The 14745-nt window shown below is 41.3% G+C and overlaps 1 protein-coding gene across 1 annotated transcript in view; it reads left to right on the top strand.

Annotated features, from left to right (window-relative positions):
• Spata17 (spermatogenesis associated 17) overlaps positions 1–13489 on the top strand; it is a 160985-nt gene extending 147496 nt beyond the window's left edge. The window contains exons 10-11 of the mRNA XM_021158392.3: positions 9623–9705; positions 13111–13489. Coding sequence (XP_021014051.1) covers positions 9623–9703 — 81 coding nt within the window. The 3' untranslated portion in view covers positions 9704–9705; positions 13111–13489. The remainder of the gene's footprint in view (positions 1–9622; positions 9706–13110) is intronic.
• The last annotated feature ends 1256 nt before the right edge of the window (positions 13490–14745 follow it).

The raw sequence follows: 14745 nt of genomic DNA, 5'->3' as shown, positions 1-14745 counted from the left end.
ATTTGGATTCGACCCATCACCAACATATATGCTGAGTTACATATATGTACTTATTCCAAAAAACCATTCATACGAAAAGTAATAGCAAGCATTTCAATGCCGGGCATTTTGAATAAGCGAATACCCTATACATGGCTGCCACCCATGAGGATTTAGTTAAGACCTGAGTGCACCTTTTAATTTGTTACTTGTCCTTACCTGTTCATGTTCTCATTCATTGGCTTTTCTGCCATTTTCTCATCATAGGTGGCCTAGACTCTGCCATGTAGTACTGGAAGCTACACGTTGATGCACAATGGCTTGTCACGGTAGAATTGTGACCTAACTATAGAGTATACACTTCGCTCTCATCTTTGGTGGTAGTTCTATTTTCCAAGGTCACCATGAACACCAAATATTAAACTGTAGATCTAAACCCCATGGGCACCATCTGCTCTGATATTCAGGTTCTAGGAGGAAAAGAGAACCATGTAGGAATGAGCTTGGAAAATGGTTTTGTGTAATTTTTTTAAAGCAGTGGGAAACACACAAGAGCCCATCTGTTTATGGTTTTCTTAGCATCTCTATATAACATTTATTTCTCTGGCATTCCTCATAGACAAAGAAGGTCAGAGAATTTCTCCATGGCCAGTAATGCCACAGAAAGGTGAGATGAAATTAAAAACACGTCTCAATTTTATTACCAACATGGCTGAAGAGGATTCTAGCTATTATGGCCTGCCTAGGGAGAAAATGGGGTTCTACTAACTAAAAAGGACCAGAGAGGATGTGAAGGGTCTTGGTTCAAAGCACTCAGACATCTAAACACTGCTTGAGAATGTGAGTGAGTCCTGACCCTGCACATGGCCATGCAAGTACTCCAAGCATTGGATTGGGGGGTAACAAGTGAGCACAGAGGTGCCGGTTAAGGGTCTAGATCTGAGTGACAGCTGTGTTCTTATGAAGTCCTCATTAAAGGCCTCATATCCACTTTCTGAGAAAGCAGAGTCATACTTTAAAGGCCTGCATTTCTATTTAGTTAAGATTTATTTATGTGTAATTCATATGCATAATGTATTCAGCACTCTGATGGCACAGGAAGACAGACAAGACAGATGAAGGCCCTGGTCATGCAACTCTGATATAGTGTCTGACACTTCCTTCTTGCTAGTGGACCCGACCCTCTTGGTTAATATCTTACAAGTACTTAGAGACTTGGGCTGTAGCTGTGAAGTGATACAAGGCTGTATGTGGTAGTTGGGATCCTAAAGGCTTCAGCCAATATATGAGTTGACACTAGGATTCTGATAACATTTCTAGAGAGTCAGGCTGAAAGACAGACAGGCTTTAAGATGCACTGCCCAATAAGGGATGCAGGGCCAAGCCCACCTGTGCATTTGTTCAGCCATTTCTTTGGCCAGGTAGTTACCAAGCCCACTCTTTGCCTATCAACTATGTTAAATTAAACCTCGAGAATACAACTATGAATAAAATGTCACCTGGCTTTTTAGCAGTTCCTGACCTCAATGAGATCATCCTTGGGAAACCTCCTTACATAGAGGCATTTGGTTCCTTCTACCAAACAACACTTATTTCGGAATGTTATAATGTTAGTGTCTATTGTTATTCCATTTTAATTCATTCTTGTGAAGCCATCCCGATACTAACTCTGAACATTTTTGCAGCATATTTTCCAGTAGATTAGCCATGTGCAACCACATGCTCCCTTAAGTACCAGTCTCATTCAACATCCCTCCTGCTTACCTTGTGCCACCTTTGTGCACACAGGTGATGTTACCGGTACCTCCTGCCACGATGTCATTAGCTGTGTGATAAAAATCAATGAGCAGACCACAGACCTTCCTAACTATAGCATAATATCTAGTTGGATGTCTTACTTTGTTTATTTTGCAATGAAATTAATATCTATACCTATTCTTCTGTGTATACATCTATTTCTATATGTGCATCTATTTCTTCTGACATATTGTTCTACTGTGTACTCCTTTTATTATGACATATGTACCCCATAGTACAATAGATTAGCCAACAAGACTCCCCACCGCTTATGTGCCGATTCCTATTTCTGGCCTGCCAGTGCCTATGTGTACATTTATAGCCAAGACAATGCACAAGATGGGGAGCCAACTATGAGAAATAAACAGGTGTGCTCAGCGAGTGACAGTGAGAGAGTGGAGCTCAGGGGAAAGATGCCTCCAGAAAGCAGAGAAAGAAGCAACTCAGATTCATAACTCTACAGTTTGGCTATGCTCTCCCTGACCTAAATACAGTGAACCCTGAAAGCATATGAGACTAGTCACTATATTTACTTTAAAAATAAGAGCACTTGAGTATTTCTCTAAAATAAGTACTGACATGCTGGATACGGGCTCTGGTGTCATTGTTGGTTGAGGTAATGTCTCTCTGTTTGGTACACAGTGACAAGGAACCCAGGCTGACTTCAAACGTTTGATCCCCCTGACTCAGCTTCCCACATTTTAGGAGATAGCAAGCATGATAGAGACTCTGGTGCTTGTCTGAGATCACAAAACTTTTCTAGAGGCCCTGGGCTCCAAGGCAGCGTTAGCTCAGAGTCTAAGGCCTAGGACATCTATGGGCAATGCCTGGAGACACCTGCAGCCTCCAGGCTGTGAGTTAATATGCGGATGGATTCTGCTTTCGTTTAGGTTCAGATTGACAGTTCATTTCTCACAGCTAAACATTGACCCTTTCACCTCATGTACAAGTGGTTTCATGTAAAGCCTAGGTCTTGTGTCTTAGACTACAAAGAACAGAACACTTGAAGCTCTTTTTAGAAACCTTGGAAAACTCAGCTCAGGCAGCTGCTCAGTGTGTTTATGCCTTGAACAAAACTGTGGAGATGCTGTTGTTGTCCCAGAGCTTCCTCATGTGACAGGAGTGTGACAGAACCTGTCTGACTGAGCAGTTTTGCCAGAGGTGCCGAATGCCACTCACTGAACCAGTATTTTAGGTGGCCAACTGTGAGGAGACTGGACACCCATCTGTCTCTCAGGAGGGTAGGCCCTTTGTGTTTGAATATGTGTGGGGTAGAGGTATTCTACACATATACAGATGACCAGCTGCAGACTTCTGACAGAGCAGTCCTTGCAGAGTGGGCCACCATTGTCATCATGAGTCATATAGCAGCAATGTCATGTACACCAAATCACTCGGAAAGTGAGGTTTATTATTTTTTTTCAATTTATATTTTTTATTAGGTATTTTCCTCATTTACATTTCTAATGCTATCCCAAAAGTGCCCCCTACCCTCCCCCCCCACACTCCCCTACCCACCCACTCCCACTTTTTGGCCCTGGCGTTCCCCTGTACTGGGGCATATAAAGTTTGCAAGTCCAATGGGCCTCTCTTTCCAGTGATGACCGACTAGGCCATCTTTTGATACATATGCAGCTAGAGTCAAGAGCTCCGGGGTACTGGTTAGTCCATAATGTTGTTCCACCTATAGGGTTGCAGATCCCTTTAGCTCCTTGGGTACTTTCTCTAGCTTCTCCATTGGGGGCCCTGTGATCCATTCAATAGCTGACAGTGAGCATCCACTTCTGTGTTTGCTAGGCCCCAGCATAGTCTCACAAGAGACAGCTATATCAGGGTCCTTTCAGCAAAATCTTGCTAGTGTATGCAATGGTGTCAGCGTTTGGAGGCTGATTATGGGATGGATCCCTGGATGTGGCAGTCTCTAGATGGTCCATCCTTTTGTCTCAGCTCCAAACTTTGTCTCTGTAACTCCTTCCATGGGTGTTTTGTTACCAATTCTAAGAAGGGGCAAAGTGTCCACACTTTGGTCTTCATTCTTCTTGAGTTTCATGTGTTTTGCAAATTGTAACTTATATCTTGGGTACTCTAAGTTTCTGGGCTAATATCCACTTATCAGTGAGTACATATCATTTGAGTTCTTTTGTGATTAGGTTACCTCACTCAGGATAATGCCCTCCAGGTCCAACCATTTGCCTAGAAATTTCATAAATTCATTCTTTTTAATATCTGAGTAGTACTCCATTGTGTAAATGTACCACATTTTCTGTATCCATTCCTCTGTTGAGGGACATCTGGGTTCTTTCCAGCTTCTTGACATTATACATAAGGCTTCTATGAACGTAGTGGAGCATGTGTCCTTATTACAAGTTGGAACATCTTCTGGATATATGCCCAGGAGTGGTATTGCTGGATCTTCCAGTAGAAGTATGTCCTATTTTCTGAGGAACCACCAAACTGATTTCCAGAATGGTTGTACCAGCTTGCAATCCCACCAGCAATGGAGAAGTGTTCCTCTTTCTCCACATCCTCACCAGCATCTGCTGTCCCCTGAGTTTTTGATCTTAGCCATTCTGACTGGTGAGAGGTGGAATCTCAGGGTTATTTTGATTTGCATTTCCCTTATGATTAAGGATGTTGAACTTTTTTTAGGTGCTTTTCAGCCATTCAGGATTCCTCTGTTGAGAATTCTTTGTTTAGCTCTGAGCCCCATTTTTTAATGGGGTTATTTGATTTTATGGAGTCCACCTCATGAAACTCCAAAGCAAAAGACACCATCAATAAGACAAAAAGGCCACCAACAGATTGGGAAAGGATCTTTACCTATCCTAAATCAGATAGACGACTAATATCCAATATATATATATAAAGAACTCAAGAAGGTGAGGTTTATTTACATTGGTTTCCAAAATGAGTGGTTTTTAAAGTTAACTGAAAGTATCTCAGAACACTCTTAGAAGGTTTATTTAGATTGAATTTTCATGAAAAATATCAGGGACTCTTTGAAAGCACCCCATGAACTCCCACTTGAAAAGCAGAGAAGATCCAGAGGACTAGCTGGCATTTGGGGTCTCATTCAGGAGACAGCATTTAATATTGTTTTCACCATCTACCTTGGGTTTTTTGTTTTGTTTTTTTTGGTTTTTGGTTTTTGGGGTTTTTTGTTTTGTTTTGTTTTTGTTTTTTAGTTCTAAGAGAAAAGTCTCTGCAATATTTTAAAGCTGACTGTATTAAAATCATTTCAGCTGATAGGTATGTGCCTGACCTGTGATTTTCCTCCTTGCTCCCTTGCCCCACCCCTTGTGTCTCGAGGCTCTGTCCATGGTACAAAAGCATTGTTTCACTGAGGGGCTCGGCTTGGTTACATGCTCAACTGTAACTGTCTACTGGAAAGCCTTAAATACCTAGCTAAACATAACAGCTGCCGACCTAGTGTTCCTACACCTTGGGGTGAGTGGCCCAGGAAATTCACTCTGTGTCATTTTGACTTGGGTTTGAAATGAACCTGGGCTACTTTCCAGCTGAAAGAGCCATTCACTTCCAAACACTCCTGCGGTCCCAAGGAGCTCATTGTGGCAGTGGATGATTTGTATTTGGCTGGGCAGCCTAATAGCAAAAGCTGTCTGCTCTGGCAAGCAGCAGCTACGGCAGGATGTAGGATCCACTACCTCTAGGGTTTTTCTTGATGAGGATGTTTTCAGAAAAGCAACCCCCAGCCCCTGTTTAACCTGACCCCGTAAGAGCATCAATGCAAGTGGCTTCTTGAACTCATGAGTAAATGGCTTCTCATGGTAGGGTGACTGTGTTATTGTGTCAGGAGCAACTTGTCTGGAACTTGGAATCAGGACCAGAGGTTTCCTTAGACAAAAGCTGTGGTTCGTTACTAGCTAAGGCTGTGAGGGCCTGAAAATCAGAAGATGACAGATGCAAAGGTGGTGATGGCTTTCTGAAAGATTTCTCTTGTATTGTACAGAGTGGACCAATCCCTGCTCATCCACATAACTGTAGACTTATGTCTATTGTCTGGCCCTAGGCAGGACTAAGTCCTGGTACTGGTGCCTGGACAGAACGCAGTACTCTGGGCACACAGGCCCAGATGCTAGCGCGGTGCATGGGGAGGGGGAACTCTATAACCCACAGAAGTCAGAAATTAAGAACACAAGAGCATAACAGGACTGAAGGAAGGAAAGCCCAGAACTTGTGACTGTAATCATCCTTAACCTTGTCTGTACACGTCATTGCCTGTGTTTATGTATGTCAGAGGACTTGTTTAAAATCGCTTCACGGGGAGTTGTGATCAAAGATGCTTTGTTTCCATTTTTAAAAGATACAGGCTGTTCTGATCATCTGCTCTTCCTCATAGAGTTTCAGCAGTGTCTCTCAGAGTCTTGGCTGTTTCTATCCAGTTTCCAACTGTAAACTTCCTTGTTGTATCCCAGTATGTCCTCTTAGAGCCTGAGGTCTGTCTGTCCTTCTGGCATTCGCTTTCTTTTCTTACTCAGCTTGGTTAACAGTTTCCTGGTTTTATTGATGTTGTCAAGAAAGTGAATGATGTTTTTGATGTTTGTGTTTCCCTATTTCATGCATGCATGTATATTTATTTGTGTGCGCACATGCATATGTTTGTTTACATGTGTGTATACGTGTGTGCAGGTGCATATACACACATGTGTACTTGCTTGTGAAGGCCTAAAGCTGACACAGGCCATCGTCCTCATTACTTTTCACTTTGTTCACTGAGGCAAATGGTATTGGGGCAAAGCCAAGAGCACTCCGAGTGCAGTGGAGGAAGCAGAAACCCTCAGCTTTAAAGTCCCCACACCAGACATGCCTGGCATGTTCCTGCCTCCTGTTCTTGTCACAGGATTTGTCACTGAGGAGGCTGGTATCCACCCAGGGGATCCCCATCTCTAGAGTACAGAGATTAGTGTGTACTGGGGTCCAATCTGGCCTCTGTGCTTGAGCAGCAGGCACTTTACCCACGGAGTCATCTCCCCAGTCAGTTTTCTAGATTTGATTTCATGATTTCTACCCAGATCATTTTCTTCTGCGTGGCTATGTTCTTCTTTTCTTACTTTCCTGAAGCAGATGTTCTGGTCACTGGGCAAGGCCTTGTCTTCCTCTCTGTCCATGTGTCTCCTGTTGCTGCTGCAGCCCTTGGTGCTTCCGCCATCTGCGTAAGTGTTTTTTCCTCTCACTTAGGTTTGTCTCCTCCTGAGGTTTCTTTGACTTGTGTTCTTTTCAGGGGTGCACTATCTAATGTTCAAATATTTGGAGGTTTCCATGTATCTGTCATTGATGCCCAGGGTAAATCTGCTGTTTTATGAAATGGCACTTGTGTGGTTTCTTTTAAATTTGTTAAAGTGTTTTATGGTCCAGTACATAGTTTATCTTGGTGGTATTTCTGTATGAATCTGAGAAAAGTGTACACCCTGCTGCTGGTGGATAAAAAAGTCTATAGATGTCAATTACATCCAGTTGATTGACAGTGCTGTTCAGTTCAATTACACCCTTGTTGATTTTCTACCTGCTGGATCTGTCAGTCACTGATAAAGAGGTGTGGAATTTGCCAAGTACAATAGTGAGTCCATCCACTTCCTGCCAGCTCTATCAGTCTTCCCCTCATGTACGCTGACCCTCTGACTCCAAGCACATAGACATTACTGACTGACAGGTCTTCTTGGAGACTTGACCCCTTTAGCATTCTACAGTCAACTCCCATTATCCCTGATCACTTTCCTTATTCTGAAATCTGTTTTATCCAAAATTAGTATAGCATTTTCTTCTCTTCCTTGGCTAATGGGAATACACAGGGCCATTCTCTGTCCACCTAGTTTTCACCATTCGTGCCTTTTATTTAAATCAGTTAGGTTTGTTTATAGGCAATATATTATTCAGCATTCCATTGTCCTTTATGGGGCATTTAGAGCATGCCTGTATAAAATGATTATTAATGCATCTGGGTCACTATCGACCACCATGATAACTACTTTTTCTTTGCTATGCTTGCTCTTTATTTAGTCTGAGTTGGTTTTCATCTTTCTCTGACACATCTGCTATTAATTGAGTGTTTTATAATATTCCATGTCTCCTCACTCGCAAACGCAGCTGCAGTCCCTAAAAATGTTCTCATGGTCACTCTAGAGTGTGAGTATAGATTTACAGCAAATGAATCACCTTCCAACTACCACTGCCTCACCTGTGGTTATAAGACTTCAACAGATTCCCTTCGTCCTCTCCAAACCCTTCCATAGCATATCAACATCATTTGCTGTACACACCAATCATATCACTGTTACTATAAATTCATAACAAAGACTGTTATCTAATAGATTAAAAATAAGAAAAACTAACGATTTCATTTTCCCTGTATCTAGAACTGAATTTCAGGTGTGTATCACATTTCATTCCTCTTGAGCCTTTCATGTGGGTCAGGTCTACTTGTTCTGAAAGTTAAGTAAGATTTTCCTATACACACTCACACAAATGGATATGGTGTCTGTCAAGTTACCACGTGATACAGACTACAGAACATTATAGATTCAAGGTGAAGAGCTGTTTGAGATACTAGCTGTTAGTAAACATGCCTGAGATACTTCAAACAGTGAGATGGGTTTGCATTACCTCTGCTCAGTGTCTGGAAGAGAAGGAACACTGCTGAGCCGCACAGGAAAAGTAGACGTCATTAGACACACACATCCACGTGCGGTTTACAGGGAAGCGTTTCATTCAGACTAACTCACTAGTTTCCTCTCTGAGTCTCTGTGGCACACATTGTCTCTGCACTTAGAAGTAGGGCCCACCACGACCACCTGGGCGGACAAACCCAGACAAGTGCAGGCATTTTCCTGGGACCTGAGGTTAGTTATCAAAACAGATATTTAGGGTTAGGAGTCTACTGTTCCAGAGCAGAGAGTCAGATGAATGGCAACAGAGACCCAGACACACCACGGGCTCTTTTGAGAATCTTGTAAAGTGTGGACTTGTGAAGGCCCGGGCCGAGGATGATGCTTTTCTCCTGGCTTCGCTCAGCCAGGAGGTTTCAGACAAAATCTCCTTCACTAATAGACTCTTAAGAAAAACCCCAAACCTCTTCCATTTATTCACAGTAGTCAGAGTTGGTATAGGAGCTGCCTCGTTAACCCTTGGCTGTGGAAACACCCATTTCTTAATCAAGTGCTTCAAATCTGGCTACTTGCAAAACCTCCTTCTGCAAGGACCTCCGAGAGCAGGTCAGGTGTGAGGAGCCTGGCTCGCCCTCCAGTAAAGGCACTTGGACACATCGTGCTCCTCTTTGTGTGACTATGTTAACAAATGTTTACTTTACCAAAAACTCAGTACAGAATGCCCTAAAACCAAGGCAAAGGCAAAGGCTCCTTGAAAGTATGTGATTCAATCTCATGTTGGCGCGGCCCAGAGCTGCTCTCTTGTGCTATCCATGGACATCAAACCTGTGTGCTTGCAAGGTGTGCTGCTGCTGCCCAAGATCCCGGTGCTCGGGAGACAGATACAGGAAGACTGACGCATGTGTGGGGCCAGCCTGGCCCACATAATGATGTCCAGGCCTGCCTGGGGTCAAAATGAGACCTTGTCTCACAACAACAACTAAACAAAAACCAAAAAAACAGAAACAAACAACAAAAAGGCAAGCAAACAAAATGAATGCAAATTTAATAAAAGCTTTAGACTGATAAAATGTCCAAAATATGTGTGTGTTGGGGGGGGTGTGGAAACATAAAGAGTGGTTGTTAAAACCTACCTTAGAGTTCAAGTTAATCCAAATGATACCTATAGCGATACCAGTAGAAACCAGTGGGGTCTCTGTGGTAACCTGAGCTCTTTCCCCTAGGATTTTCAGACTGTTCTGCCATCATTTGAACTCTTCTCAAAGTATGGAAAGTTGTATTCGAAAGCTGGAGAAATTGTATAAAGGTATGCATTGTTTTTCTGAGTACGTCCAAATATATAATAAATAAATTACCAATCAAATGAGACTGACTTAACTGTTAGGTACTTTTAAAATGCTGTAACAATATTCATGTGAGGTAAAATTCTATAAATGTCTTTAATTCTAATCTGATGGTTTCAACAATTGGTTTTATTTTTCAAATATCTTCTCTAAAATGGACTGAAATGCATTAACAGAACTAACAAATGTCTGAGGTGTTCTTTATCTTTTAATTAAACGACACAGAAAAGATTTACATAGTGCCTGAAACTATATCAGTGCTATCCCAAAAGCTAAAATCTTCCTCAGGACTTTTTAAATAGTATAGTTAAAGATTCTTTACTTAATTTAGAGTGATGGGAAGAGTCTAGGGTCTCTGACAATTACCAAAGTTTGCAGGATAGACAAGAAAAAAGATAACTGCCAGGCGGTGGTAGTGCACACCTTTTAATCCCAGCACTTGGGAGGCAGAGGCAGAAAGATTTCCGAGTTCAAGGCCAGCCTGGTCTACAAAGTGAGTTCCAGGACAGCCAGGGCTACACAGAGAAACCCTGTCTTGAAACAAATAAACAAACAAACCAAGAAAAAGAAAAAAGATAACTACTAAAATTCAAGAGTCAAATAAGGTTTCAATAATTTTATTTTTATTGCTAATGTATTTTAGATTTAAAAATGCAGTTGAACTAAGATCATAGACAGTATTGTGGTGTGTGTGTGTGTGTGTGTGTGTGCTTCTTTTTTTTTGCACAGCTTCATCAGGTATGCGATAAAAGACATTTGAAGGGAAAGTTCACAAATAAGAAATCACATGTGTTAGAAGTGTCCAGTGTCCTCCAGGCCAAAGGTGATGGACACTCAGTGGCCAGCCTGCTGGGAAGAGCATGGTGTACCTAAAGCCTCCTGACGTTGAGTGTGCTGTGTTTCCTCGGCTTCACAGGGATCTCCGGAGGCTTTGATTTGGGTGTTAATGTATTAAAGACAGATACCAGTACTAACCACTTACCTGTTCCAAAAGAATATCTGAGAGGAAATGGAAAATACTCCTAGTTAATAGAAAAATTTCATATTTGTGTCATATATATATATATATATATATATATATATATATATGTATGTATGTATGTATATGCAACTTTTAATGGAAAGTTGTATTAATTCTGTTTATAATGGTTTTATAAAGAAGTATCTCTTGTGTGACGATGTTTCTGGGACACATGATCAGTCATCTATTCTTGCCAGATAAAGAGCTGATGATAGAAAAAAGTCACTGAACCATCAAGGTTCACCTTGGTAACTAAGTGAATTTACTAGATTACTTAGAGGAGCACCATTAGGGATTTACCTACAGGGATGTGGACACCTCGAAAACAGCTGCATCCCTGGAAGCCCATTCCAACATGGATGACAGCTCATGGAAGTTACAACCCTGGATCACTGCATGACTTAGAGTGGACAGAGCAGCTCAGAGGACAGAGTCTGCCCTCTTCAGCAGTTCTTACTGCTTTTATGACCGTGGGGAGGAGGGCTTTATGAATCTGGTTGGTTTCAGAGTCTTTGTGAGACTTGTGAGTTGTTTACCCCTTGACTCTTAAGGGGCCACTGTAAGGACTTCCTGAGTCTTAAGAAATTTCCCTCCAGGATGAAATACCTTAATTCAGGGGAAAGTACTGCACAACAATATTGGAACCAACCCAAATGCTGATTAATATATATCAGTGAAAGCAAATACAATGTTTTACCCACTGATCTGACAAAATGCCTACCTTGTATTCTTAAGAAGGCTTTGTTTAAAACCACTGTTCAATTTGATTGCATAGCAATGTATTATGTACATATGTACATATATAGCTGCATATCTGTTGATGCATATTTCTATATACCCAGTATATGTAAAATATGTATATATATATATATATACATTAATATATTGCAGAAATGGTAATGGTAATAATCTCTGACTGGTTAGATTTTTATTAACCTTATTTTTAGCAGATTCTGCTTTATATCTCAACTTATTTTTAAATTTTCATTTGATCAAAGTCAATGTTAAACCAAATTCTCCAATAAAGCTTAATAGTTCTCCTCTGTGATTACAAACATGTGAACATTAAAATTCTTCTTCACCATGATAATATAAGGCACAGTGATTACTTTTCTGTGAAGATAAAGTACTTGCTAGATTATTTATAGTGAATGATAAGAGCAAGAATAACAAGGTCTTATAACCAATAACACATTGGTCTAATTAAAGAGCAGAGACATGCAAAGGCACACGTGTATGGCAAACATACAAAAAGACATGTGTGTATCCTGTATGACATGTGTATGTCCGACTTTAAAGATATGTCTGCTGACTCATCTCATGTTTTACATATTTTGTGTATTAGCAGTGCTATTCATTTCTTTCATTTGCCTTTGTAACTGGTCATTTTTTGATAGATTCCCAAATCAATTTGACCTAAATCAGAATATCCTGGGCCTTGTCACTGTTGGGCTTTCCTTGCAGCCCCATTCATGCCACCAGACAGGAAGTCTCTAGTAAGCAGGATAGAAAGACATTGCCACAAGAAGCCGACATGGTTGTCTATATTGCGTGGGGCCCTATCAGAGTTCATGTAGCATTGTGGGAGTTTTCCTGCATTATGTTCTGATGAATATTCCCACTCTTCTTTGGAATGGGCTTTGGTCCAGAATGTCTTTCTGCTAAAATGTGTTTCTATTTGGAAACCAGATGAGATGAGTTTTAATTAAATCATTGTTTAGACATGAAAAGCAGTGTTCATTTTCCTCCATTCTGTGGGAATCCAGCATATGAATGACTCAAAACTTGAAAATAAAAAGTAAGTATACTTGACACATGGGTTGGAAAAATGGAAACTTCCATTGTCTTTGTAGAGAGGAAACAGTATTCTAGCCACTGGGTAAGGAAAATGAGCTGTATAAGTTGAGAATGGTAAACAAACAGTTAAGATACACTTTAACCTGCTGGGGATTAAAGTTTTAAGCTACTAAGAAAAACTATGAAACCTGGCTCTTTACACTGGCATTATACACATTTGTAACCTTAAGGCTACTCACAGTGATCGGGCAAAGAAAAAAACGAAGACACTTCTCTTAAACTGGCCTCATACTGAAGATTCTGTTTGACACTCACCCACTTGCTCATGGGTGGGACGTCCTCTGCTTTCAGTAACTTAGACACCTGTCTTCAAGATTGCCAATCTGGATGTGTAGTCAGAGGCATCCGAGAGCAAGGAGAATGCACACAAATGTCAGGGATCCGTGGCAGGGCCCTTGCTTCCTAGACTAAGACAACACTTTGTATTGAGAGTATGAAAATGTGTTTTAACACATTGCCTCCTCCCTCCCACTGTGCTGCTTGGTTTTAGAGAACAGAAGACGAAATGTGGAAATGAGGATAAAATGAAGTGAGCATGAAATGGAAGATGCCACTGCCCAGAGTTCCAGACTCTACCTCCACGGCAGAGGAACAATCTTGACCTCAGTCCTTTGACCTTGGTGCACTCCTACGAGCGAGCGAGCTCCATCTCTTTCCCTGTCCTCCCCTCCCTCCTCCTCTCCCCCTCCCAATCCCGACTCATTCTCTTGTACTCACTTTCTCATCTGTCAGAAAAAAAGTTAAAACCATTTCTGGTTCATTATAAACCTTTATAGTTTGAAATGAAAACACAAAAGAGGCTTTTATAAGAACTATTCAGATTTACCAGTGAGCCAGACTCACTGGGATACAATAAATTGTAACATTCATTTTACAGCTTATGTGTGTTGTGGGGGCGGGGAGGTGTATGTGTCATGTGCAGTGTTTGTGTGAGAGAGGTAAATGTGAGTTTGTGATATATAGCCATGGGGTGGTGGTGGAGGTATTTCAGATTTTCTCATCTATTTGGGGACAAATGCCTTTGAGAACATCTGTTAACAACTATAGCCTTTTTCACCCAAAGTGCCATGAATGGTTCTAGTGAAGGTTCTATTGAAGTGACAATATTCTGACCCCTGTCACTCTACTCAGTAATGAGAAGCCTTGATCCCAGTCCCTGTGTTACTGGACAACAATTATTAACAGCTAACATGATTTTAAGCGTGAATGGTAGGGAAGTTGTTAGTATAAACGTTCTTCCACAAGAGAAATGATGACACATTATCGGGAAATAATACCTCCGTGTCTGTTGTATTAGACTATTCCTTGATAGACATAAACAAACCTCTTTTATCCAAAGCAGAGAACCAACAAGAGATCAAAGTAAGGCTACCACCGCAATTCAACTTGAACCAATGTGTTTTATTGAGGTTACTTATAGCAGTAGAAATGGCTCAAAGAAAGACAACTGCATCACCAAAAGCCCATTTCATTAAGGGCAAGAGTTCATGAAATCTGGAAACCTAGAGCCCGCTGCACAACCTGCAGGCAGCTTTACAAGTTAAAGAGTGTCTTCTCTAGACAGCTCCTATTGGCCTGAGCTTCTTTCAGGCACCTACCTCAGCTTGTCTGAGAGTGTCTCTTAGCAGTCCTTACTACTACTTTTATAAGAGGGAGGGGCATAGTGCATCTGGTCAGTTTCAGGGACTTCCTGAAACTTATGAGTTTTTTAATTTCTGACTCTTAACAGCTCCCTGCAGAATGTAATGTTTCATTTCAGGAGAAATCGCTGTGTATCAACGTCCTGGAACTTGAAATACAATAGACACAGAGTAGTGGGTATGTGAGCCAAGCAGGTAGGTTTGGAAATGAGAAATGCATTTGCAGGCTGCTGAGAATGGAGCAGTAACAAGATCGCCTGGATTGTGGCTGCGGCTATTCTGGTGACTCTGAATTGTGATTTGCTAAAAGCCAGGTAAGTTTTCTACTTTTTCCTAAAGGCGTGAGTTTTCCTGGCATAGTTATGTTAAAAATAAACAACTGGTGTTCTCCTGTCCCTTGATCCCATTCCGAAATTCACCCTCACAGTGAAATTTTCTACTTGAGGTAGTGTGATGTTGCACTCAGATGAAAAGCAGAACATGAT

This window comes from Mus caroli, unplaced genomic scaffold, assembly GCF_978045245.1.
Source record: "Mus caroli unplaced genomic scaffold, Mus_caroli_1 scaffold_1, whole genome shotgun sequence".
Lineage (NCBI taxonomy): Eukaryota > Metazoa > Chordata > Mammalia > Rodentia > Muridae > Mus > Mus caroli.
Note: the sequence above shows the minus strand (reverse complement) of the source record. Positions and strands in the feature narration are given on the sequence as shown.